This window comes from Ochotona princeps, chromosome 22 (assembly GCF_030435755.1).
Source record: "Ochotona princeps isolate mOchPri1 chromosome 22, mOchPri1.hap1, whole genome shotgun sequence".
In the NCBI taxonomy this organism is placed as follows: Eukaryota; Metazoa; Chordata; class Mammalia; order Lagomorpha; family Ochotonidae; genus Ochotona; species Ochotona princeps.
The window spans coordinates 31,258,128-31,283,831 of record NC_080853.1 but is presented as its reverse complement, the minus strand read 5'-3'; the positions used below and the strand labels follow the sequence as shown (position 1 = coordinate 31,283,831).

The window sequence follows — 25,704 nt, the reverse complement described above, 5'->3', positions numbered from 1 at the left end:
GGACACCATTGCAAATGCCAGTGAACAGAGTGCCATCGGTGTTGTGCAGATTGTAGCTTTTGATTTTCAGCTGAAGCTACTGCAGTGCTCTTTGCCTTTGATGAAGTCAGGCGCATCCGCGGGCAGGAGAAAATGATTCCAGCGGTTACTAGTGTCCCTGTGTTGAGGAGTTTGGGAAGAGTGCCCACTTCGCTGCAGCAGTCTGAAACTTGACGTGCTGAGAAGTTCCCTGACCACATGTGAACTGAGAACTAGATCTCAGAATCAGTTTTGATTAACATGGCAATTTGAGCCCGCTGCTGAGAAGCAACGTCCTGCTGTAAATTACCCATGGCACAAGCAGCAGGATTTGCTGTACAGGCCGTCAGCTTTTCTTCTATCTTGCTTCAAAACTGGCCTGATTACAAAGAGAAAATAATTCATGTGAGGATTGAAACAAATTTCTAAAGGGGGTTTTGGTTCCTAAAGATGGAAAATACAGAATACTTACCAGTACATTGGGAAAGAACCAAGATTATGGAACCTGTCTCATCTTAGCGGACCTGTGAGTGTTTTTTGCCCTGAGTGGCCTGGGGAACAAATGTTTTGGAGCCCCTACTTTAAAAAAAAATTTTGTATATTTTTTTTCATTATTTCTTAAATATTTATTTATTTTGGGGCTGGTGCAGTGGCTCAGTGACTAAATGCTCTCCTTGCAAGCACCAGGATTCCACATGGACACCTGTTCATTTTCCGCTTCCCATCCAGCTCCCTGCTTGTGGCCTGGGAAAACAATCGAGGAGGACCCAAAGCCTTGGGATCCTGCACCCACATGGAGATCCAAGAAGAAGCTCCTGGCTTCTGGCTTCAGATCAGTGCAGCACTGGCCTTTGTGGTCACTTGGGGAGTGAACCATCAGACAGATCTTCCTCTTTGTCTCTCCTCTCTGCATATCTGACTTTGCAATAAATATAAATAAATCTTTGAATACAACTCAGCTAGCATCCTAGATATCTGTCCTTAGCATCCCAGACAGAGCCCCTAGATATCTGTCACTCCAGGCAGCACCAAACAGGAGCTTGACAGCAGTTAAGACATTCTCATCCCATTTTGGAGTAACAATTAGCTTCCTGGCTGTGGCTCCAGGTTAACACAGAACCTGGAAGACAACATCTGATTGGTTAAGTGCTGGAAGTGCCACCGCCCACACACAGAACCTGCCCTGAGCTCCTTCCTCCTGATGCAGCTGCACTGTGGCTGTCTGAGATGTGACACAGCGCATGGGGACCTCCCATTCTCTGTCCGCCTCTTGCTCCAAGCGCCTCCTCTTAGAGGGAGCCATGGGCTGGAAGAAAACAGAAGGCAGTTCCCCAGGGACAGAAGCATTTCAGGGGCACGAGCTTTTCCCGCCCCCTCTTTGTGCTGTTCCTTACATCAGAATAGTTTCAATTTCCTTTTAAATTTTCACCTTCTGTCATTTTAGATAACAATACTTCCTCTTAGTTAATGCTCATTGCTCTGATTTTTTAAAAAAAAAAAATCCATTTTTATAGCTCACTTATTTGAAAGCAAATGAGATCCTCCATTCGCTGGTTCACTCCTCCAGTGCCATCAACAGCAAGAGCTGGGACTGACAGCCTGGAACTCAATCCAGGTCTCTCCCATGCGGCAGGTGGGTGGCAGGGATGCACTGGAGCTACCTTCTGCCACCTCCTAGCATGCACACGAGCAAGGAAGCAGGTCAAAGGTTGCTGGGGTCCATGCAGTGGATGTGGGGGACACGGAGAGAACTGTTCCATTGCAGGCAGGGCCGCAAGGAATTTCCTGCTGTGTGGCAGGGCCTGGTGGGTGTCTCTACAGCCACCTGAAGGCAGTTCCACCTTCCTTTGCTTGGACACTGGACCACCCCGCTGAAGAATTCTGTAATCTATCCAGGCATTGTTTGCTGCTGCAGAGTTGGTTTTTTGCTATCAATGTGAGCTTGGAGGTTAATGTCCCTGATAATGTCTTGAAAAAGGGCCTTTATATTATTCATGCTGTCTAGGCTGTCCTGCATGGACCTTATGCTAATCAAGGGATCTATGTTTAGGGTTTCATTCTTTCCTTGATCTTTAGGTTCTCCTTTTCTTTGTGATACATTTCTTCCCTGAACTGATTCAAGATTGAGTTGTAGAATAAGAATTGTAGTGGGAATGTGTTACTGATTGATATGCACAGTCTATTGAGAGCTTCTCTTGAGAGCTTTAAGGTGAAACAAATGCAGAATTATTCTTGGAAACACCCCCGTGACCATGAGGTCAAAAGTCTGTGCCAGAGCTCCTGAGGGCTTCTGTATAAATAAAGGGGACAGCTTTCTTGCATTGTCCATGATGATCCTGGAATTGTAGCGGGCCATTTCTTTTCTCTCTATGCCTACTCCATGTACCCTTTTCGGCCAGGTTCCGAACTCGGCCGGAGCTGGACTCTGGCAAAATGTGGAGTCAGGACTTGGGCTGAGGGACTCTGTTATAGGATGTTGGCACCCCTCGCTACATCTTGGCCACTGTGCCAAACGTATGTTGCTCTGACTTGTTTCTGATGCTGTGTCCCTGACATTGTTTCTGTTTGCTGGCAGGACTGGGCCTCCACATGACCTTACAAATGTTTTGGCTGAGGGGTCCCCTAATCTGTGTGCATGTGTTCAGGTGGTGGGCTGGGGAGGTGAATGATCCACTGTGGCGTGAGAGAAATACAAGAATGTTTAGATATGCTCAGTTTATTTGGCAAACAAAAGCAGTAATGCGAAAGTTAATGTCACTGTGCAGAATAGTTAGTTTTGAGAGGTTGCATACATTAATAAGCTTGAGTTAGTGTATGTGTATGATCTCACATTGCATAAATAAATGCATCAATTATAGCTTGTCGTACAAATATCTGATAGCAGCTCCTTCCTCCCCAGAAAGGCTTGCTGGTGAGTCCTGTGCCTGTGCAGGAGGGCAGAGGTTTTTCCCACATGGGTATGCAGGATAGCACAGCATTGTCCCTTCCTGCTGGCTCACGTGCTACAGGGTGTCACCAGTGTTGTGTATTTTTATAAAAATAGGGGCCAGGCCAGTGGTAAAGCAGCTAAAACTGTCGCCTGCAACACCAGCAACCTGTATGAATTACGGCTCATGTTTCTGGCTGCTCCACTTTCAGTCTAGCTCCTTGCTAACATACCTGGGAAAAGCAGCAGAACATGGGCCCAGTGCCTGGCGCCAGTGCCTGCCACCCACATGAGAGACTCAGATAAAGCTCCTGGCTCCTGGTCTTTGCCCTCCCCAGCCCTGGCCATTGTGACCGTCTGGGTAGTGAACTAGCTGATAGAAGATCTCTGTCTTTCCCTCTCTTTGTAACTCTAAATAAATCATATACATAAATCATACACACACACACACACGTGTGACTGTGTGCGTGTACAATCCATCTTGCCTGTGTCTCACACAGAAGTACCTGGCTTCCATAATCTAATTTTGGTGTTGGCTCAGGTACTTGGATCCTTGCCATCTCTTTGGGAAACTGGGATTTTCTTCCTGGTTCCTGGCTTCTGCCTAACACAGGAGGCATTTGTTGGAGGCATTTGGGGAGTAAACCAGGGAATGGGCGTGCTCTATTTTTCAAACTAATTAATTACAAATATGTAGAACTTGTGTCTAGCCTCCACCACACTCTTATATACAGTGTCTTATATACAGGATCCCGTTCTTTAGTCCTTCTCACCAACCTGGGTGCATACACCCAAGTTCAATTTGGATTGTGAGTTTTTAATTCATCATGGTTAAGAGTTGAAGGGAAAAAGGGAGGGGGGATTTTTTATGCCACATGCAGTATTTTTCTGTCGAGAGGGAAAACGTCAGAATTTCCTTGGGAAAAATGTGCCAGTGAGCCCTGTGTTCATGTTTATAAAGCAGAGCTGCAGTCTGAAATGGAGAGAGAGCTGAGACAAGCAGCCGAGTGGGAAGAGGTATTCTGTAGGAAGCCTCGCGACATGTACCTTACCTTTTGTCTAAAGCACCTCTTCATTTCTTTCCATTATTTTTGTTTATGTCAGTCCTCAGTGGTCCAGTTTTTCACCCTGCCATCCCCTTTTCCCTGGGTCAGGGTTGGTGTCTCCGAGCGGATCTTCCTGCAGCCTTTTGCTGGGAGCAAGAGTCTGCAGGGCACGGCAGAGAGGAGTGGGAGCTGTGAAGGCAGTCTTGGCTCCCTTCCAGACCTCTGGGACAGCTTGGAGCCTTCAGCAAGGGCAGTGGCTGAGGTCATCAGAGGATCAAACCCTGGGCGTCCTTGACTTGCTCTGGGACCCAGGAAGCAGAAGGGCCCCAAGAGAGAGGGCCCTCCTCCCCACCTCTCCCTCCCTTCCTTTTGTTGGTGCCTTACTGCCACCTTAGTTCTACAGGACAGTCACTGAGTAACACTGGGCCATCAGTAATAAGCACAGAGTGACTCAGAAGCAGGAAAAATTGTCATTCTGAACCACTATTTTTGAAGAGCGGCATAGGGTGCCAATGATAAGATAAAGGTTGGGTCATCCTGGAGCCATGGGTGGCTTTCATGGAGGAAGGACCTAGAGCAAAAACTGAAGAAGTCCCCACATTGGGCCCAAGTGAAATGGGGCAAAGGCAGGGGTGGGAAGGTCCCTTCCTGCGGCAGCTTGCTCTGTGTGCTCGATCAATGATGAATGAGAGGATTTACGAACGCCAGGAGGGGTGGTGCAAGGCAAAGAGGACAGACTTCATGGGGGCTTGTAGGTGAAGAAACCCTGTAGGTTACCAAGAAAACTGAGACAGTTTTTTAGAGCAAAAAGAAGTGCAATTAGTAATTATGTCAGGATACTAGAGCATAATAATGCAACTGACTTGGGCAAACTGGGATGTATGACCAGCCTCTCACAGGCCACCCATGGGACTTTGGTCTTCTCTCAAGAGCAATGGGCAGTCCCTCAAAAGGTTTTCAGGTGGAGTGGGAATTGGGGGTTGAGGCAGAGGTGTGGCTTGACCCCCTGGCAAAGTAGCAGGTGGAAGGTTCGTTGGTGCAGGAGATCCTGAAAGACTGTTGTGGTGGGCCAGGCGGGTCTTGGTCGTGGCTTGGACTGGAAATGGGAATGGAGGATTTAATACTAGTGCATGGTGAAAGGTTCATGCAGTAGCTACTTTGAAAAGGAGGTTTCAAGGTCTCAGAACTGGCCAGGTCTGGTTGCCGATGGCTGGGATAGTGCAGGAAAAGAGAAGCAGGTTTGAAGAAAATATATAGTTGGCAGCAGGCTGCAAAGTCCTTGCATGAACATCACAGGTTCCTCCTTAATCTAAAGAATGTCCCTACCAAGAGGAAATAACTTCACCTGGGGCTCACACCTCTCCACCCACCATCCGCTTACATCTGGAAACCGATGTCTTTCATTAGAAACGACTTTTGTAGGAATGTGTAGCTCACTGTCATATACAGGATAGCTATGGACATTTGAGCAGTAAATACATGATTGGGTTAACTTTGCACCTGTGTCAGTTTCATTGCTCTAATCACAGAGTTGAAAACTTGGGACTTATTGAGTTGAAAAGTGAAAATTGAGGAAACTTGTGCAGTAAAGTGAGTGCTTTGTCAAAGGGTGTAAGAAATGAAAGCATGCTCTGTCAAGATCTAAAAGCTCTGAGCTGGGAGCCCTAGTGAGAGAAGGCAGCAGGACCGGAGCTGGAGACGCTACCAGAGAGGTCGCCAGGGTGCTCGCAGGAAAACCTGAATCTGATGGTGTCTGGAATCGACGCCTTTTTCTGTTCTGTTTACAGCATAATTCTCCCATCCAAGATCTTCAATGCGCCTCATGTTTCAGGATGTGAAGAGTTTTATAGCTGGTGTGACTGTAATATGTGGTAGGTTGGTAGCAAAGAGGAGTCCCTCTGGTTCACTCTCTGAAAAGGTGGAAATGTGTGATGTTTCAGCTGCTTGTTAATTCACCCTAGGAACAGGAAGGGCAGAGAGCCTGGTTTCTGTGCATGTGTGGCACTCAGAAGCGGGCACTTCAGTAGGTTGTGTCATGGCCTCTGAGGTTCTTGGCAGGTGTTTGTTTGACCTCAGGTAACTGCGTTGTGAGGCGTGCCAGTCTGGCCACCGTTGCCCTCTTCTGGTAAGGGGCTCATGCTACAAATGTACTGAGTTTTACAAGGAAGGAAAACTCAAACTCGTTTTTCACTTGAGTCAGCTGTGCTGTGCCAGCTGGCAGAAATCCCCATAATGAAATGAATGTTTGGTTTAAGATGTTGTAATGTATACTCAGACCTTGGAGCCCTGGGCCGGTCTAACCTTATTTACAATTTTGGCTTGTGGGGACTACCTTGGATATCATATCATTTCCCACATTGGGCCACTTTCTGTTTGGCAAAAAGATTTCGTTCAGCTTTTTTTTTTTTTTTCCTGCCTGTGAGACCCTGTCTGGCTGCTTCGTTAGCTAACACATGTGCGAATTTGTGTCACTGATAATAGCAGCTAATAGAGGGAATGTGGTTTTAATCAAATTTTAGTATCTAATATCTTTGAAGCATTAGGGCAGAGAACATTATAGGCCTAGGATAAACAATTTATATTTGTTGGGGACATTTTAGCATTTCTTGATGATATGCCTACACAATTTATAATTTAGACGTGAGTTTATGTTTCATGGTAAAACTACAGAACTGAAGTAACCGCACTGAGAGGAACCAGTGGAACGTTGGGGAGCCTTTGATGGTCTGTGCGATGACAACTTCGGGCTAGTCCTCATGTTCCCAGCTAGTGTTGAGTCTTCTCCCTCCCCAGCTGAGGGCAGGTATCAGGCGAACTCCCTGAGCTTTGCTGTTAAAAGAAATCTTACGTGAACACTAAGAAGGGAGAGCTATTCTGTAAGACACTTACACATTTCTTTAATTTCCTCCTTTTGAAAATTTAGCGTTTTTAAAGAGATCGACACAGTGGCGATGCCTTCGTTCTGTGCCAGATTGCCTGGTCCACCTGGCTGGAGTCCTGCCTCCTGTGTTTCCCACCCCCTTCCTGCTACTGCTCAGCCTGGGAGGCAACAGGTAGAAGGGGCCCCTACCACCCAGACTGAGCTCTGGGTTCCTGGCCTTGTCGGCATTTGAGGAGTGAACCAGCAGGTGGAAGATTCAGGTTCTCTCTCACTCTGTCTCTGCCTTTCTGACAAAATGAATAGCAGGACAAATTTTTAATTGGATTTTTTTTTTTAGCTGACCTGTTAGGTAGCTATTGAACATTTCAGATCTGAAGAGTATCACAAATAATAGCTGGCTATCATATTCTTTTTGATTATTGAGGAGCTAAATACATAATGTTGATTTTTTTAAGCGTTATATATTTTTATTTCGAAAGGCAGATTCATAGAGAGAAGGAGAGACTGAAAGATCTTTGTTCCGTTGGTTCACTCCCCAAATGGCTGCAACGGCCAGAGTTGAGCTGGTCTGAACCTTGGTTCTGTGCAAAAGTGCCTTATGGGGTGGGGACATTCTGCCACTTTGCCAAGTGATGAATCGCAGCAGGCATTTGGTTTTGTTAATCAAATTAAGCTTCTCACTCCCTGAATAACGCCATGCTGAGCTCTTCCGGCATGGTATAGGCTATAAGGAGACCCTTGCTTGGATTCTCTAGGTAGTTGAGCAGATGAGCCTTGTTAGTACTTCTTGGACTGAAGACCCTTTGCCTCCTGCTCCTGGCCTTAGGTCCTTGTGTATTCTCCTGTGCTAAGGGTCTCTCTACAGACAGGAGCATCTAAATCATTCAATTTCTCCATGTTGGCACAAGGCCCCAGCTGGTTCTTGGCGGCAGGTGCTGCGCATACACTGTGGGATGCTCAGTAGCATTCCTGGCATCCGCCACTAGATGCCAGTTGTGACAGCTCTAAAGATCTCCAGACAAATCAGTGTTCCAGAACTCAGAGATGTAGTCCTTCCCTCTTCAGCAGCATTGATTTGGTGCAAATTGTATTGTCGTGCTCATCTGAGGCACACAGTGTATTCAACCTGAAGTTGCATTCATTTGCGAGGTTAAGGGGTGAGGGAAGAATTTCCTTACAGTGCTAATGCTAAAGGCACAGTTGATTAGGATGCTCATAGGGAAAAAAAAGTTTCTTTTTTTTTTTTCCTCACCAAAGAACAATATTTTATTCCATGTTTGTTGAGTGAGGAACACACAACAGCAAACTGTTTCTTAAGAATGACTTTAAACTCTTCCGGTCGTATTAAGGTAGAGGTAATGAGGGCAGGACGTAAGGAGGCAAACAACAGACGAATAGAAAGGAGGGAAAGTGGAAACTGGTTTGGAAAGAAGGAAAAGGAATTCATGGAGGAGAAAATAGAAAGATTTTAAATGTTTGAAAAATCATTACCTGCCACTCCGCTAGTGATGGGATTTCCCTTTCAGAATGAATCATTTGTTACACACTATGTAAAGGGATTAGCAGATGTACCTAGGCCTGTTGATAGTTCTTCAGTTGCTCTCATTAGCAAATCTGTAGAGAATCCTATCCAGGTATCTTCAGAGTGAAGGGTGGCATTCGCTCGCATAAGGAAGGTTCTTATATTTCTTAAAAAAAAAAAAAAGGTCCATAGAAAACCAAATAGATAGGAAGAGCTGCCTCCTTTTGTCTAATTTGTAAGGGAAAAACAAGATGATTTTCTACATCCCTTTTATTTGATTACTTCAAAAGGTAAGGGCTTTGCTTGTTCAGGGTATATGTACTCACCGGATGCACGTATGTAATGTGTCTGTTCAGTAGCCAAGTCTGAGCCTAACTCTGCTTTAAAAACCCTACAGAGAACCTGTCAAGTAACCGAGGGCCAGGCTCCACCCAGAAGAGTCTAATGGAAGCGAAGTAGGATGGGGACATGATTATTCCTTACAGAACTCCCCAAGTAATTCTAATGTGCTTCCACGGTTGCAAACTGCTGCTCTAAACTGGTGGTTCTCATCCCGATGTCTGCCAGGATTGCAGATTCTCAGGTCCACCACCCCATGTCTTAAAGGCTGAGCCTTGGCCATCTGTGTTCCTAACCAGGCCTCCTAGACGAACTGCCACAGAAACAGTGACTCCAGGACATGGGGAGTGATGCTTAGGAGCCACGGGATTCTGCGACCCAAGAGTCTGTAGCAGTGGGCATTGGAAACAGGACTCTGAGGTCAGCACTAAGGGCACCAGTTCAGTGGCGTCTGGAAACTGTTCACCTGTCCAAGAGGAGGGTGCCTGGGAGACTTCGCACCCTGGGCCTTTTAACTGCTCATGTGTAGGCAGCAGCTGATACTGACCTGTCCCTCCCACTTCTTTCTGCTAAGCTTTCAACCTCCTCTCAATATTCTTAATTAATGATCTGCAGCTTCTCAAGCCGTTTCATCAGTGGCCTCCTGTCCCAGCACGTTTCTCCTGTGAGCATTCCTTGAAGAGGGTGTTACTCCCAGCAATCAATTAGAAAAAGAAAGTCGAGGTGGTTCTAGACAAGTCCTGTGATCCATTGGCCATCCTCCCCTGCCCGACCCCCATCTGTTATTCTTTTTTGTAGTTCTCTATAAATGGGTCAGAGGAGGAAACAACTCGGCTCTCACCTGTAGGCCTCACCTGCGCTTATCTATCATACTTCTGTCCCATTTGGGATTCCATTTTCCTGTCTGAGACGTGAATTGGTTGAACTTGCCTCAGAACTCTGGTTCAGTTTATAGAAACTTTCTCAGTGGAGAGAGTAGTGACAGGGCTGTATCCTGAGCTCTGAGAGCCGCACTTTCAGATTGCTCTCGGCAGAGGCAAAACCAAGGGATTATCAGACAGAAGCTGCATGAATCATTTGAAGAATTCCACTTACACTCTGAGTTCTGATTTGAAACAACAGCATCCGGCGTCCGGGTGAAAGTTAAAGGGAAACTTAAAAACTCTTTAATCCCCTAATTGCCAGAAAGTTTTTATTGCGTCATTTTCTACTTACTAGGAAAACACCTCTAAGTGAAATTGTCCTTTTGGATCAGCACCTGCCTTGATAAAGTTCATACCGATTTCTCAGGTTAGTCCCTATCACTCCCTCACATGCAGTCCTGAAGAATCTTCTGGAATTCCCTGCAGGATGGGATTCCCCTCCACTCACTGGGCACTTCCCACTGTGAGGTTCCCAGCATCGTCTGTTCTCGGTGGTTTTAGTCTGTCGCTGAAATAGTAGAACCAGGATTTCTGAACAAGGAGTCACTTTAGGGAAGTAGCAGCATGGCCCGGGAGAGAGGTCACTAGCTACCAGCAGGCCTTGAAATTTATGTGTGAATTGCTAATTCCTCATATAAATTTAAATCATTTAAATAGGATTGAAAATGTGCACTAGCCTCTTTTTTGGCCTTCAGTAGTCACATGTGGCTTGAGGCTAAGGAAGTGGACAGTGTAGACATGGCACATCATCATAGAACGTCAGTGGACCATCACTCGATTGTGTCACCCTCATCAGTTGAGATTCTGAGAATGGTATTATTGTTTATTAAGTACTGATATGTAATTCCTATTTGTCAGCTACATTTTCTCTTGAATTCTCCTGAAGTAATTTCTCTGCAAAGGGCAGGTGCTGCTGCCCTCGTTTTCCAGAGTAGAGGACTGACCCAGTTGGCATAGCTAGGAAAGAAGCAGCTGGTGTCTAGACACGTGCGTGCGTGATTCCAGAGGCTCTGCTTTGCAGGTTGACAGCATCTCTTAGAAGACAAGTCCCCTCGATGTTGAGGTCCAACACCATACATTTTAAAAAATTTTTGTTTTGTTTTAATCAACAGCAAGTGATGGCCCAGTGCATGAAGCATAACCCATCCTAGGAGTTATTCTGGCCTTGCTACTCTCAAGGCACCCGAAAAGTAATTTAATTATTGCTCACAGCATTGTGGTGTGCACCTGCGGCACTTTCTCTTGGTTAAGGGCACTGCTGTGTTTGGACTGCTAGGTTTTTAAGTTGGGAGTTGGCATAAACTGATCTCACCTTGCTTTGGCTCAGATATTCTCTTGAGTGATCCAATTTTAGAGCCCCTCAGCCTGCTCCCAGGACTCACCTGTCCCCTTCTCTATAGCATTACCCACCTATTTTGTGCACACGTGCGCTCTATTTTCATCCATGAACAGCTAAGCAGGTAGGACAAGATCAAGGGAAAAGGTCTTATCTCCCACCGTGGTAATGCTTTGCAGTTAATGACTCCTAGGGTCATAGCTGTTCAACTGGATACATGTCCAAGGATTTGCTGTTTTGTCCACCTCATTTTTCTGTTTTCGTGGGAGCTCCTTTACTCAGTTGTAAATTTTTTTTTTCATATATATTGAGCTCCTTCTATGAGCCAGACTCTTGAAATAAAGTTGCTAGGATTTGTTAATATGTTAGTTTTTGACCAGAACAACTAGAAGACTAGAGTTGGTGTTTACCTAGTCAGCTGACTGAAACTGGGGCAGCAGGTGTGGGAAAAGATCAGGTTTGAGCATAACACATCAATATGAAAAGTACTTCAAAATGTTTTGGAAAAATTGAAAGATAATTTTATTTTGGTGCCAACACATTTTGAAACTAATGCAGTTTGTTCACAGTACATTTCCCATGAACTTTTTGAAGACTGTTCATGTAGATGGATTTCAAAAGGTTTTTTTTTAACACCAGAAAAAAAAAAGCCCCTTATCTTTTAATTCCATTTTCCATGAGCTTTTTCAAGCTCCTGCATGGTCTCGGTTTGAGCAGAACTTGCAGATACCCACGGAACATCCAAGTGAAGCCGTAGAAAAGGCAGTCAGATACGTGGAAATAGCTGCAAAGGGAAGGCAGGTACAATCTATTGCAGAAGCAAGAGGTCGAACTTTCAGTGCAGCAGGCAAGCTGTCCAGGGCTGGAATCATGAGGCTGAGAGAGGCAGGGAGAGGTCAAAGGCTGTGCAAGAAGTGTGTGCGGCAGGGACAGGCCAGCAGAGGGAAGTGAGATAGAGCAGCCAGGGGAGGGAGGGGAACACTGAAAGAAAAGGAACACACGTTTTTAGATAGTGCTGAGGCCCTTCAGGCCACTGGAAGAGCCTTGGGAAGCTTGACGAGAGCTGTGTTGGTGGGATGGCTTGACCATAGGCACACCGTGTGGAATCTGGATCCCTGACCGAGGGTTGCAGGTGCTTTATCAGCCATCTTCCTCTGGTCATGGCAGTCACGGCACCTTGTCAGGAGAGAAGAGGTCAGTTTTTCCTGACAGACACGTTCTTCTCCATGCTGGTGGTATTTGTCACGGTGTAGCACTGGCGTTGTAAGCTCTCTGAAAACGTCAGTGGCTCTGCCCCCTCGCTTTCTTCATGCAGCTCTCCTGCGCCTCCCCCTGCTCTGCTCCCTCCCAGGGTGGAGCTGCCCTGCAGTGTCCATCTTTTCCATTCTTGGGATGGAGATCCCTGGGCCCAGTGAACTGAACTCATGGAAGCATTTAAGTAGTGCAGTTGTAGAGTTTCCCAGATGTCCTGGGTTTAGGAACCGTATCCTTTTTTTTTTTTTTTTAAATCTCTAGCCTTTCCTTTGCTTTGTAGGACTCTCCCTTGGTCCCTCAGGTTAATCTCTCTTTCCCTTTGGATGCCCATCCTATTCTGGGGATGAGTGGGTAGGATGTTCCCCAAGCTGTCACTTCCCTCTGATACTCATTCCTGGCTACACACATTTACTCTACTTGGAAGGTTTGGGTTTGTCCTTTTAGAGAAAGCTCAGATTACACTAAGGGAATCCTCTTTCTACACTAGTGATGAGTCTGCAATGTTCTTGTGCATTTTGGGATTGGTTAGTTGCTTCCTTACGTTGTATTACCTGGTGAAACTTCATCCGATGATCTTTATTTTTCCTTCCTTGCTGTTTGCACCTTGAAAACCCTCCCTGTCTTGTACTGAGAATGCCATGAGCAGGCTGAGGGATATATGGGGACCTAGTGTGTTGGCTCTTAAACTTGAGCATGTACCACAACCACCTGGAGGGGTTGCGGAAACACGGCCTGCCTGTCTCCATCCCTGTAATTTGCATAAGGGACTAGCTACAGGAGATATGGTAGCTGGTACTTTGAGACTTCAGTGCGTAAATGTCCTTGGGAATGTGCATACAGAGAACGTTTCTTAGCTGGCAGAACCAAGATGCAGAGTGTCTGAGGCCTGACCCTGTTGGGCTTCACTCAGGGCCTGGTAACCCTGGGTCCTGCAAATGAGGAACCTCCTTAGGTGCCGTCAGCCCCCAAAAGTTCACATTCTCAGGTTGTACTCTGTTTTGCAGCTATATGCCTGGGGTTCTCTGTAGCTATGTCTTAGGCCTGTCAAAGTTGGCACCCCGTTTTGAAAAGCAAATATAACCCCATTTATCAGGAGTTCTTAAACAATGTCCTTAGTTCAGAAAAAGTTAACCAGCAACTGGACTGAGCAGGGAGTGCCTGTCACAGCTTTCTCTGGCAAGTCCTTTTTTATATTCCAGTTACGAAGTTAGTTGAGAAGATGGCAGAGAAAAAATAATACTGACATGGGAGATTCTTTAAATAATTTGCCATCAATCAAACCAAATTCTCTCTGAGTCATCTAGAATTTCAAATGTACGTCAAGGACTCAGGTCCTGATGAAGGAGATGGGAGGACATGCCACCTCGCTTTTCATCCTCCTTCCCGTTTCAAAGCAACACCCTGAGGACGGCCTCCTTGAGCACAGCCCACCCGTCTTGCCCATCTTGGCATTGGCAGCTCAGGAGTATCAGCGGGGTTTTCCTTTTCTTTGACTCACACATAATTCACCATCAATCCTGCTAAGTCTTCAGCTGAACTAGGTTGTATTTATGTCAGGATTCTTAGGGGCTACAAAAATATACCTTCTGACAAGTTCCTTTTTAGAGAGTTTAAATTAAAACCCACATGCCAAAAGCTCCATACTTTATCACAGAGGTCAGATAAAGTTGTGGACAAAATTTGTGGGGACCCAAACCCCTATTGTTTACCCAACCCCCTCTTGAGTTGACAAGTGCCAACGTTGATCCTGACCATGCTCCTGCCAGCCCGTGTGTTGCTGAAGATGGATGACGCTTGTTTTCTAGTCCCTTGTGACCCTCTCAAGTCAGGGTCCCTTCAGACAGCAAGTGTGTAATACTTTCCATCAGGTTATCTTTTCGTGGTCTCTGCTGCAGAAGCGTGGAAGGGGAAACTCAGTGTTTTTGCCATGTTGTGTGGGTTGTGATTACAGACCATCTGCTCCTCCTCTTAGCAGCAGTGTGTGGCCAGAGTCCACTGCGCCAAAGAGTTATGAGGCATTTATTAGCTCTTAGTAAGAATGGGTGAACAAACCTCTGCCCTACCTCTTTGTAAATCTTAGGAACTGACACATAGAAATTTGTTTAGGATGCCCTGGAATTTGGGACAAATTCTACCTTGAGGGGGCAGTTTAAAAAAACACACAGATTGGTTACCAGTGTTTCTTCTGTTGAGCCCTTTGTGTGCTGACACCTGTACAAGCGCTTGTTCACATCTCAATCCTCCGCACAACTCCAGGAAGCACTTTTTCTTGCATTTGTCCTTGTACCCAGAATCCCAGAGCCAGAACAGCCCAGGGCCAGGGTTTGAAGTCAGTTGTGTCCCACCCCAAGCCATTGTGGTGCTCATGGCCATGTGCGCTGTGCGCCTGTGGTGGGTCAGAGTCAGTTGACCAAGCAAAGAAAACCTTGAGGCTCCATTGAAAGGGATAATTTCTTGAAATGCAGTAGGGGAAAACATGTGAAGAAATCGAGTCCATTCTCATTTTTCAAAGGAGGCTGCTGGTAGCCTGGTTCCCACTGCACTCTTTCTTCGCTCTGTGATGCATCTGGGGAGTCTGGCCTTCGGCCTCGAGCTGGCCCCACTGGCATCTCTTCTTGACACCGCATGGGTTGACCACTGCTTTCCTCCCAGCAGCACCATACTCCCCTCCCCAGATCTCACTCGGCTGCTGTAATCCCCCCCATCAGCACTCTTAAGTAACCTCCTTCTTAGAATGTCAGAGGCCTCTTACTCTGTTCTTTCCCTGCCTTTTAGAAGCCATCCCCAAACTCATTTGTTCTGCTTCTACCTCGTCTTTCTCATTCCTTTGTGATTTGCTATTTATCTTTAGAACATTCTCCCAATCCTGGTCCTAAGTCTGTTCTGAACAACAGTTGGAAAATTGTTCATCTCTGACCTGTGGTTGGAAGTCTGTGACATTACAGGTCAGAGAGGCCCCCTCTTCCACCGATTCCTGCGTGCGCCAGAGGACTCACATTCTCACCTGCATCCTCTCCAGCCAGAAAAACATGAGCTAAGAGCACCACTCACCCCATTGCAACCAAGGACATTGCCTCTGATGGCCCTGGACTCCAACGTCCGTCAGTGTTTCACCCTTACACCTTGTTCCACCTGATTGCTTGGGTGTTGAGAAAAATCACCACTTAGCTTGGAACAGTGGAAATCACTACCCATCTCAGGAGTGTCAGATCTGTATACATGTGAGGAGGAAACAAGGTTAGTTGTAGGCCCTGAGCTTGTTTCCATAGTGGAGGCCAGGGTGCAGGTGAGAGAGAACATCACAGCTGCTTGAGTGATTTTCATCACTAATAGGTACCTTCATGAGTTTGTCTTCTTGGAGGTGATTTGTGTGCCAGACCAGAGATAGACGTTGAAAACGCAGTCACTGAAGGATGCTGTCCTCTGCAGGACACCTCATGGGAGAGGGACATCTGTAGTTAGGTGTTCGGACCTTGAGAGACGTCTTGTGACAGAAGCAAGAATCAACTGCCGTAGCAGTACCAAAGAGGTCCAGGATGGGTCTAATTCCATTATAAAGATGATGGAGGTCTTATTGTACCTGACCTGACAAGTATTCCTAGCTAGGCAAGCTCTCACACCAAACAAAACCCTACTGTACCTTTCTACAAAAGAGAGTGCTCTTAAGTTTCTCCGTGTCTCTAGAACGCTGAGTGCCAGTAGTTTGTGCCTCTCTGCACTGTTGTGAGCCTTAAATGCAACACCGTATAGAGAGCATAGGATGCAATGTTTGGCACATAGTAAGTTCTCCATGAGCCTCAGCCCTTCTTATTGCCAGCTTGTTTGCCATTGGTAAGTTTTCACAAGAGGACAAAGGATACCATATGTTTTCCCATTCCTTGATCTGTCTGTTGATTTCTTGTGTATGCCATCCAGAAGGTATGCTGTTTCCCTTTCCTCACTGTAAACTCCAAGCTTGGATTTTCTTGCATATTTTACACCACAGGGAGTTCGGGGCAGGGGAGAGAAGATAAAATTCAGCACAAGTGTGCAATGACTTGGCTTCAGCTTTTACTCTGGGTAGAGATTTCAGGAGACCTCTACTCCTCCATGCCCTGGTCATTTCGCCCTTTCCCATCTGATTTATAGCTGCTACATTCTTTCTTTCCCATTTCATGCTGCCTTTTTCTCTCTTATCCCAGTTTCCCTGCTGTGGAGCTAACCAGCTTCATTGCCCAGTTGTTCCAATGAAGGACACCATAGCGGCCACATCAGCATCTGAGCCCTCAGTTTTTGGCTGAAGCACAGAGTCACACTGCTCAGGGAGGGAGTGCTGAGTAGCCCTGCCCAGCATCCTTGGCTCAGTTACCAGGTGGTTAGGAATGGCGTCTTACCAAGTTGGCTGGGGAGGGGGGGGAGTGGTGCTGCAGGGGCCCCCCTCCTAGGCCACTAATCCCACTGGTAAACATGAGAGCTGATATGGGGGTTCATTAACAGGGAGCTGGATCAGAGGTAGAGCAGCAGGAATGTGAACTGGTGCCCACATGAGATGCAAGTGCTGCAGACAGCAGTGTTACCCATTATGTCACGGCATTCTTTTTTTCTTCTTTAACAAAGATTTATTCATTTTTATTAGAAAGGTAGATGATAATTACAGAGAGGAGGACAGAGAGAAAGACATTCTATCCACTGGTTCACTTCCCAAGTGGCCACAATGGCCAGAGCTGAAGTTATCCAAAGCCAGGATCTTCTGGGTCTCTCGCAAGGGCCCATGGTCTTGAGCCATCCTCCCTTGCTTTCCCAGGCCATAGCAGGGAGCTAGATTGGAAATGGAGCAGCCAGGGCTCAAACCTGCATCCATATGGGGTGCCGGCACCACAGGTGGAGGATTAGGGAACTATACCGCCTTGCTGGCCCTGCCTTTCATTGTTACTGATCATTTGGAAACCTGGAGTTAAATGTTGCAGAGACTTCTTAGGACTATGGTAGTAAGTTCTCGTCGTACCTCACACTGGCTTTAATTTATGTTTCCCCCCTTGTTTCTCTGACTAGTTCTCCCATTTTTAACCCTTCCCCCATTGCTTGAGGCTGCATGAAGTCCTTAATGCCAGGTGGATGTGAACTGTTGGGGACAATTTATGCTGCTTCATTGCAGCACACACATCCTTGTGCACTGCCTCTGGACAGCCCCGCAGGTCCAGGAGAAAAGCACACACCGGGGTCTCCCTTGCCTCCTCCCGCCCTCACAGCCAACAGCCACAAGCTCCTGTTTGCGACCCTGCACAGCCCTGGCGCCGGCCCCTGTGTCTTCCTCCGCTGTCTCTCTCTTGGGTCCTTGGGTTCTTTGAACTTACTGCCTGACCCTGGTGACTTCTCTCTCTGTTGAAGGAGCTCTTGAGGATCCCAGGCTCTGAGGACCCTTCTGTGGCCTGCACCCCCACCACCCTCCCTGCTCGTGTGATTTTGCCCTGCGCGGGCGCAATTTCAAACACTTTTCTGGCCCCCAGAGTGCTGTGCACTCAGGCCTCTTGTTCTGTCTCAGGACTCTTGGTGTTTGTACTTCTGCTGCGCATGCCCACTGCTTGCCCTGCTCCTTGGGCGCTCACCGCACATGCCCACTGCTTGCCCTGCTCCTTGGGCGCTCACTGCACATGCCCACTGCTTGCCCTGCTCCTTGGGCGCTCACCACACATGCCCTCCTCTCTCTCTGCCTGACTTCCCCTGGGCATCTCTCCCAGCCCAGCTCCTTCTGGTCCTTGGCTGCACGCCTTGGTCACACATGCTCCAGTGGTTTGCTGCTGCCTCGCCCCCTCTCAGGGCCTGGCCCCTCTGCAACTCAGCAGGCGTTTAATGAATGAATAAAGGAGGGAGGGATTGGATGTGGGTAGCCGCCCACTTCTTATTTTGAGTTGTGAATCTGCTGCAGAAATGCCTTTGTGCACGACATGCCCACCTGTATTTCATACTTAATGTAAAATCAGAAGACAAGGTCACCCACCTTGGAGGACTTGGAAATAAGGCCAGTGAGTTGCAGCCCTGGGACTCTTACTCGAAAAAGTCACCCACAAGCTTCGCTGGCAGTGAGCTTGTGGTGAAGTAATCCTAGAATTCTCTTTTCAAATATGAAACATGACTAATTGTCATTGATGATGACCTACTTGCTGCCATTCTAAAATACAGAGAGAGGAAGTGTTATATGCCACGCCAGTACCATGGCCTAAACAGGAGTGACCTTGTCATCCTAGGAGAGGACTTAAAGTCCTCACTTGGCAAGTAAGGCAGCGACTTGCCCAGAGCTCACGACTCAGCTTTCTGTCATTTTCTCATTCCTTCATCCCTTCCTTAGAAATGAAACATTGACTGAACCGCTGTTGAGCTCAGAGCGACCGCTGGCGTTTGCTCCCACCTGCTGCTGTAGGCCCAGGGGTGCTCATGGTCCAGGGAGGCGGGCCTCCCGCAACGACACCACGACTTCAGTGCAAAACTCTCTAGGCACCGAGGGAGCATGTTTGGTCCAGGAGAGGGAAAATAGACAGCTAAAGAGCTGGCCCCAGTCTCACTAGGCATCGAGGTTGCACAGGCATTGCCCGTGTGTGGAAGCAGGGAGGTGGGTTCTAAGCAAAGGGTCGAAGATTCTCAGATGTGCTCAGGAACAGTGGGGGCAGTGGGCTAGGAGTGGCCTCGCAGGAGACTTTCTGTAAGGATTTGTGTGGCTGATTCGATGTGTAATTCCGAGATTGCCCTGGCAGGGCAGGGCAGGGCAGGAGGGCTCCTCTGGTTCACCAGCCACAGTGGCCTCGCTGCTCGCTGCGGGAGACGGCAGGAGTAGGGCAGGCAAGAAACAGTATGCTGGCAAACTCTTTGAAATCACAGAGCCCACAAGATGGTGATGGCCGATCTTAAAGGGTTGGGGAAGAGAGAATTAGAGGTGAGTCACAGGTTTCTGACAAAAGGTGGACTCGACGGTGGCCTGACTCCCAGCTCGTTGCATGGGAGGGGAGGTGGCTGCAATTGCTCCGAGGCTGCTAAAGCGGTAACAGGGCCGTCTGAGGAATGATCAGCTCTGGCACAGCCTGAGCAGGAAGAGGCACTTCTGTTGCTTCTGTCAGAAGCCATCTAGAAAGTTCCTGTTCTAAGGGTCTAAGTCACCTCATTAGAGGCAGAGGAGATAGGGAGGCTGTGCCGCCCTCAGCGGTAAGAAGCTAGGGTTCTGCCTGGTCTGTCTGTTCTCTGCTTCTGTTTGCTCCTGGCAGGAAAGGCTTCGAGAGCTAGGAAATTTCCAAAAGCAGACCTCTGCTTGGTGTGGGACTTTGGGAGGGTTCTGTGCTAGAAATCTCAAAACTATGTCCTTCAAAGGAAGACCCTTGGGAGGGCAAGACGGTATGGGTAGGAAGGACAGGACCTGCTCAGCAGCGAGGTCTTCCAGAAATTCCAGGCACGTTTGACTACCAGAGTCAGATTTAGTGATTGTTTTTTAAGAGCTGTACAACCATCATGCAAAATATAAGATCAGTAGATATGGGCCCAGCGCGATAGCCTAGCAGCTAAAGTCTTCGCCTTGCATGTGCCGGGATCCCATATGGGTACCAGTTCACATCTGGGTGGCCCCACTTCCCATCCTGCTCCCTGCTTGTGATCTGGGAAAAGCCAGCCCAAGTGCGTGGGCCCCTGCCACCCATGCAGGAGACCCTGATGAAGCTCTTGGCTTCAGCCTTGTTCAGTCTTGCCCATTGCAGCCGTCTAGATAATGAAGATCTCTCTCTTGTTCTCACTCTCTCTCACTTTCTCCCCCTCTTGCTGTATAAATCTTTTTCTCCTAAAATCTGTTAGTTTTTACTTGAAAGGCAGATTTAGAGAGCGAAGGAGACCGAGAAAGATCTTCCATCTGTTGGTTCACTCGCCAGTAGACCACAGTGGTCAGAGCTGAGCTGATCCAAAGCCAGGAGTTTCCTCTGGGTCTCCCATGTGAGTGCAGTGATGCAAGGACCTGGGCCATCCTCCACTGCTTTCATAGGCCGCAAATGGAGCTGGATCAGAAGTAAGGCCTGGCGCAGTAGCCTCGTGGCTAAAGTGCTCACCTTGCATGCGCCAGGATCTCATAGGGGCACCAATTTGTGTTCCAGCGGCTCTACTTCCCATCCAACTCCCTGCTTGTGGCCTGGGAAAGCATTGCAGGACAGCCCAAAACCTTGGGACCCTGCACCTGGAGGTTTGGAAGAGGCTCCAGGCTCTTGGCTTTGGAGTGGCACAGCTCTGGCTGTTGCGGCCACTTGGGAAATGAATCAACAAATGGAAGAGATTCCTTTCTATCTCTCCTCCCCTCTGTATATCTGCCTTTCAAAAAAATAAATAAATCTTAAAAAAAAAAGAAGACATGGAACAGCTGGAACACAAAGCAGCACCCATATACCCATATGGAATCCTGGTGCTTGCAGGTGGAGGATTAGCCTGTTGAACCACCAAGCCAGATCCTATAAATCTGACAGTCAATAAATCAATAAATGAACTTATTTATTTATTTAAGATACATTCTAATCAATCTGTTTATGGTCAAACTTAGACCAGGTTATTTGTAATCAACATCATAATATGATAACAGAAATACCAAATTAGTTTTTTTTACTGTAGTTTTTATTTTTTCAAATAAATGTGTCCTTCTGTTTGTTTTTCTTATTTGTTTTTTATCCTCCTGAGAGGCAGAGAAACAGAGTGACAAGATATTGAGAGAGAGAGAGTCATTTCATCTATTGATTCATCCCTGAGTGGCCACAACTGGGCCAGGCCACAGCCAGTGCTCAGAACTCCATCTGCGCCTACAGTGTGGCTGGCCAGCGAGTACCTGAGCTCTGAATCCGGCACCTGCTACCTCCCGGGACACTGAACTTGGAAGCGTCGGGCATTCTGATATAGGAGATGCCAGCGCCACAAATGTGATGTTAAAGACCGCACCAAACTTTAATCCTTTCAGAAGTGACATGATATCATGGAGCTGTTCAAGCATCGATATGTTTTTAAACTATTTTAAGGATCAGTGTGCAAATGAAAGTGTAGCAGAGAACCTAGTTTAGACTGAGGAAGCGGGGTGGAAAATATCAATAAGGAATTCCAGGAAAATAAAAAAATGTGTGAGGCGCCTGACAGCTAGTTTGGAAGGGATTTTACTCCACAATACCTGAGCAGAAGTGGACCTGTTGTACACTTCAGAGGATTGTCTGACTTGGATGGAGAATAAAAAAAAGAAATACCTTTCTTTTGGCTAAGCTATCATTTATATGTTTTCTCCTTCATGCAAATAGGATTGAAACCGTGTGTTGGAAATAGCTCTCACCGCTGGAATTTACAGCTCTTTGCAGATTGTGGTTATTTCAGAGACCTGAGAATATCACAGATGCTCATCGCTGCCTTGGCTTTCTAGAAGTCTCTGGATCCAGCATCCTGTGATGTGATGCTGTGACTTCATAAACAAGTACATATATTGTATCACAGATCTGGGGGAACTTTGGTAACTGTACTTCAGTTCAGTCAGGCTTTTTTTTTTTTTTAAGTATGTTGTCTTTTATGCATTTAAAAACGTTCTGAGTACGTTTCATCAGCTTCACAACTAGGTAAAGAAGAGGTCCATAGCACACTAAAGGTTAATATCCCCGGGGGCTGATGCAGGTCGTTGTGGCACGCACCCTCCACCTGGTGGCAGCATACGCCTTCATGGTTGAAACTGTTATCAGAAACTTTAGAAATAACAGTACACTGGAGTATGATTTCTAAGCTGTTTTGATCTCAACCCACAGTAGGAACTGGGATTTCCATCATAACCCAGAACACGCTATCAGTATTTCCCAAAACTGATCTGGACCTCACCTTGTAACAGATTGATATTTTTTATTGCATTGTAGTATTCTCTTGCATTCAAAATGAAATGCTGGTTGCAACATACCAACCTACTCAGTAGGTTAGGATGCACTCTTTCACATCATGAGAGAACGTCTTCCACCATTCTTCATGGATTATTACCCAGCAAACTTCGTTTTGGTTTCACACACCTGTCAACAAAATGGATGTATTTAAAAGTTATTTAGGCATGAGCATTTGGCTTAGGGATTAAGACATCTACATCCCTTATCAGAATGAGTAGGCTGACATCATAGCCCCAAGCCCCATCCCAGCTTCCTGCCAATGTACACCCCAAGTAGACGACGACGATGGCTCGTTCGTTGTGTCCCTACCACCCATGGGAGACCTGCAGTGAGTTCTTGCTATCAGTCATTGGCACCATTTGAATATGAACTAGCAAATGGATATGCATTCCTTTTCTCTACACCCCAACTTTCAAATCAAATAATTTGCAAACATTATTTTGCTGTTTCCGCTTATCTACACTAATAGGAACCAATCTTAGCTGTGTGCCAAAGATGCCACATCAAGATGTACAATGTTACCGTTGCCACATGATTTCCTTGTGCCAGTTCTAAACCAGTGCCACCCTGGGCAATCACGGTTCTGATTTCATCCACCGTGCTTTGGTTCTGCCGTTTTGGAATTTTACATAAGTGGAATTGTACGCTGTATCTTCTTCTGACTTCTTTTTCTCAATGTAATATTCTTGAGAGGAGTTCACACTGCATGTGCCAGTAGGCTGGGGTGAGCAGCATTCCACTGCATGACTAAACTAGAATTTCTTTATTTTCCTAATACATCATAATTTGTTTAATCTCCTGTGGATAGGCTTTGAAGTTGTCTTTGGTATTGATTGTTAGGAGTAAAACGAGCATCTGTGTGTGCGCCTTGGTGTGCATGCATGCATTATAGCTCTTGGATAAACACCCAGGGTGGAATTGTTGGTACTATAAATAAATAATATGCTTAACTGTGGCAAACGGGCAAATTATTTACCCACCAAAGTGGGAGGGCCATTTTGTGCTCCTGCCAGCACTGTATGAGGGCTTGCACTGATATGTATCTTTGCCAACGTGTGATGTTGTCGTCCTTTTACGTTTTCATCATTCCGGAGAGTGCCGTGGTTGTGTCTCTTAGCGTGTCAAATTTGCCTTTGCCTTATGATGTTGAATCCTTTTTTTTTTAATGTGGTTTTTGATTACCCATTTATCTTGCTTGTGAGACGTCTGTGCAGGCTTGTGTTATTTATTTTTTAATAGCCATTTGTAGGAGTTCTTTATGTATTTTGTATACTAGTTCTTTATGTCCTACATAAAAGCAAATATATCTGTGTTAATACATTTTTCCCAGTCTGTGGTATACATATGCATCTTATTAATGGTGTTTTGTGGTGAACAGAAGGCTTTAGTTCTGACAATGTCCAATGTAGTGATTTTTCTTCACTATTGAGTGCTTTGTGGGTCCTAAGAAACCTGCTATGCCACGGAAGATTGTTTTGGCTTTTGTGTTGGAGTCTATGATCCATCTCCAACCCTTTCCTCTTTGTTAGTACACATCTCTAAGGTGGTAATACTAAGAGCGCCCATTTACACCTCACTGCACTTCATGTTACTGTCCTCTTGTATCATGCGTCTGTCCCAATTCCTGAGCCACATGTAACTTCTCTGTTTCTCCCACGTGTGTGTGGTTTGCATGAGGTGTCAAGTCTCTTTTCTCTCCATATTAACGTCTAATGTTCTGACACCATTTGTTCAAACTTTCTTTTTGTCCTCTGAGTCACAGCACAGAGGTTTCTAAGCATTTGTTCAACGAAAGGGAGGCTAATGTGACTTTTCCCTGGGGGCTGCAGACTGAACCCCAACCTACAGTCTTGGTCTTCAGTTCCTTTCCAGATTGATTCACCCACTGTGTCCTGTGACTATCGGAAATTACTCATAAAATGTGAGGATTTATAAAGCTGTGCAATTTTGCAGGAGCCACAGCCATGCTATCAAATAAGGAGCTGCCTGTGGCTATTAAAATTAAAAACCTAGAATCTCGAAACAGCCCTACTTCAGGGACTCAGTTGCCACATGCAGTCATTAGCCATGCTACGGGATATAGCAGATAGCTCCATTTTCCTAAAATGCTGGCCTCTAGACTAAGGACAGAGGCAGGCTCTATGGCATTTGGAGACATATTTATTTTATTTGAAAGAGAAACAGGTCTCCTTCTACTGGTTCACTCTCTCAAATGCCTGCAACAACTAGAGCTGAAGTCAGGAAGCTGGGCCTCAACCTGCTGGCTCTCAGGGTTTGCAGTAGCAGGAAGTTGGAGTTGGAAGCAGAGCTGCTTCTCACTGATATGAAGTGCAGATGTCCCAACCAGCACCAAAGACTGCCTCTTATAGCATATTCTACTGGAACTTGAATTTAGATGGCAAACACCCAGGTTCGACTACCTTCTCCTTGATTCTTTCTCATTCTTTCTTACGTTATGTCTAGTTCCAGATGTCTGCACCAGCCAATCGTTTCGTCTACCTAATAAACGCTATGGTTTGTATCTGTTCTTTCCTGCTTAGAGAAAAGAAATCCCCTGGCACAGAATCATCTCAAGCCTGTTTTGCAGTGACCTACTTCACTTCTCTGTGTTTGATGATCCTCCAGGTGCCACTGGGATGTCTGGGCATCCCCTTGCTAGGTGTGGCACAAAGATGGCTTGTTGTTGTTCCTATTCCGATGAATAGTGTTTCCACCACAGGCTTTACATTTAGGGAAGGGAGTGAGTGTTGACCTGTGGCCCTGTCCCATAGGAAGATTTCTGTCCATAGTGCGCTTGGCTACAGTTTCATCGTGAGCAACCACATAGGAATTTGGGAGATTTTCTCTCATTGTTTGCCGGCCATGAGCTGCACAGACACTGATGCTGCCACTGATGTCTTTCAGTGTGGGAATTTTGCTGTCCTGGTGGATCTCCACGTATCACCGCAAGATTCAAGCAAAGATACCAGCTGGTTTTCCGAACACAAGAAAGAGGTACTACAGAACTTTCTACTGTTTAATACAAGTGTGCTGCTGCTGCTTGTGAGTGACAGACTGAGCACCTGAAGCAGATAGGGAGGTTGAGACAAGGCTGCTCTCTCACAGCCGTCTGAAGTCCTCATTGTTATCTTCCAGCACCCTTTTGTCCTCCTGAGCCTGCATCAGGATGCAAATGGTGGTTCCTTCTCCCACGCTGGTCATTCACGGCCCACCGTGGGGAAAGCATATTTGAGCTCCTTGAGCCTCAGCCTCCTTCCCCACGTGCAGGGAAGGGACCCAACGGCATGCCAGAATGCTCTGGGCCGGCCTCTAGAGGTCATGAGAAACTGCACCCCGACCAGCACCCCAAAGGGGATATCAGCAGGCCAAGGCAGGCACTGTTGTCAGCGATACCTGTCGCCCTGAAGCTGACACAGGGCAGGCACAGGGTTCAGCAGGCTGGCATTTATCCTTCAGGTAAACAACCTGGGCTCTTTTCTTCGGAATTCATTTGGCAGCCATACATCTCCTGCTGCCGCTTACCTTTGTGCGGTTCCAAGCTTTAGCTTGCCCCATGATTCAAATCA

General features: G+C 46.7%; 1 protein-coding gene across 4 annotated transcripts in view; it reads left to right on the top strand.

Annotated features, from left to right (window-relative positions):
* Positions 1 to 25,704, top strand: part of SLX4IP (SLX4 interacting protein) — a 181,680-nt gene that overhangs the window by 80,892 nt on the left and 75,084 nt on the right. For all 4 annotated transcript variants that reach the window (XR_009247469.1, XM_058679703.1, XM_058679704.1 and 1 more), the window contains exon 3: positions 25,043 to 25,132. Coding sequence is in view for 3 of the 4 variants with exons in the window: in XM_058679703.1 (XP_058535686.1) it covers positions 25,043 to 25,132 (90 nt within the window). In the remaining variant the exon portion in view is untranslated. The remainder of the gene's footprint in view (positions 1 to 25,042; positions 25,133 to 25,704) is intronic.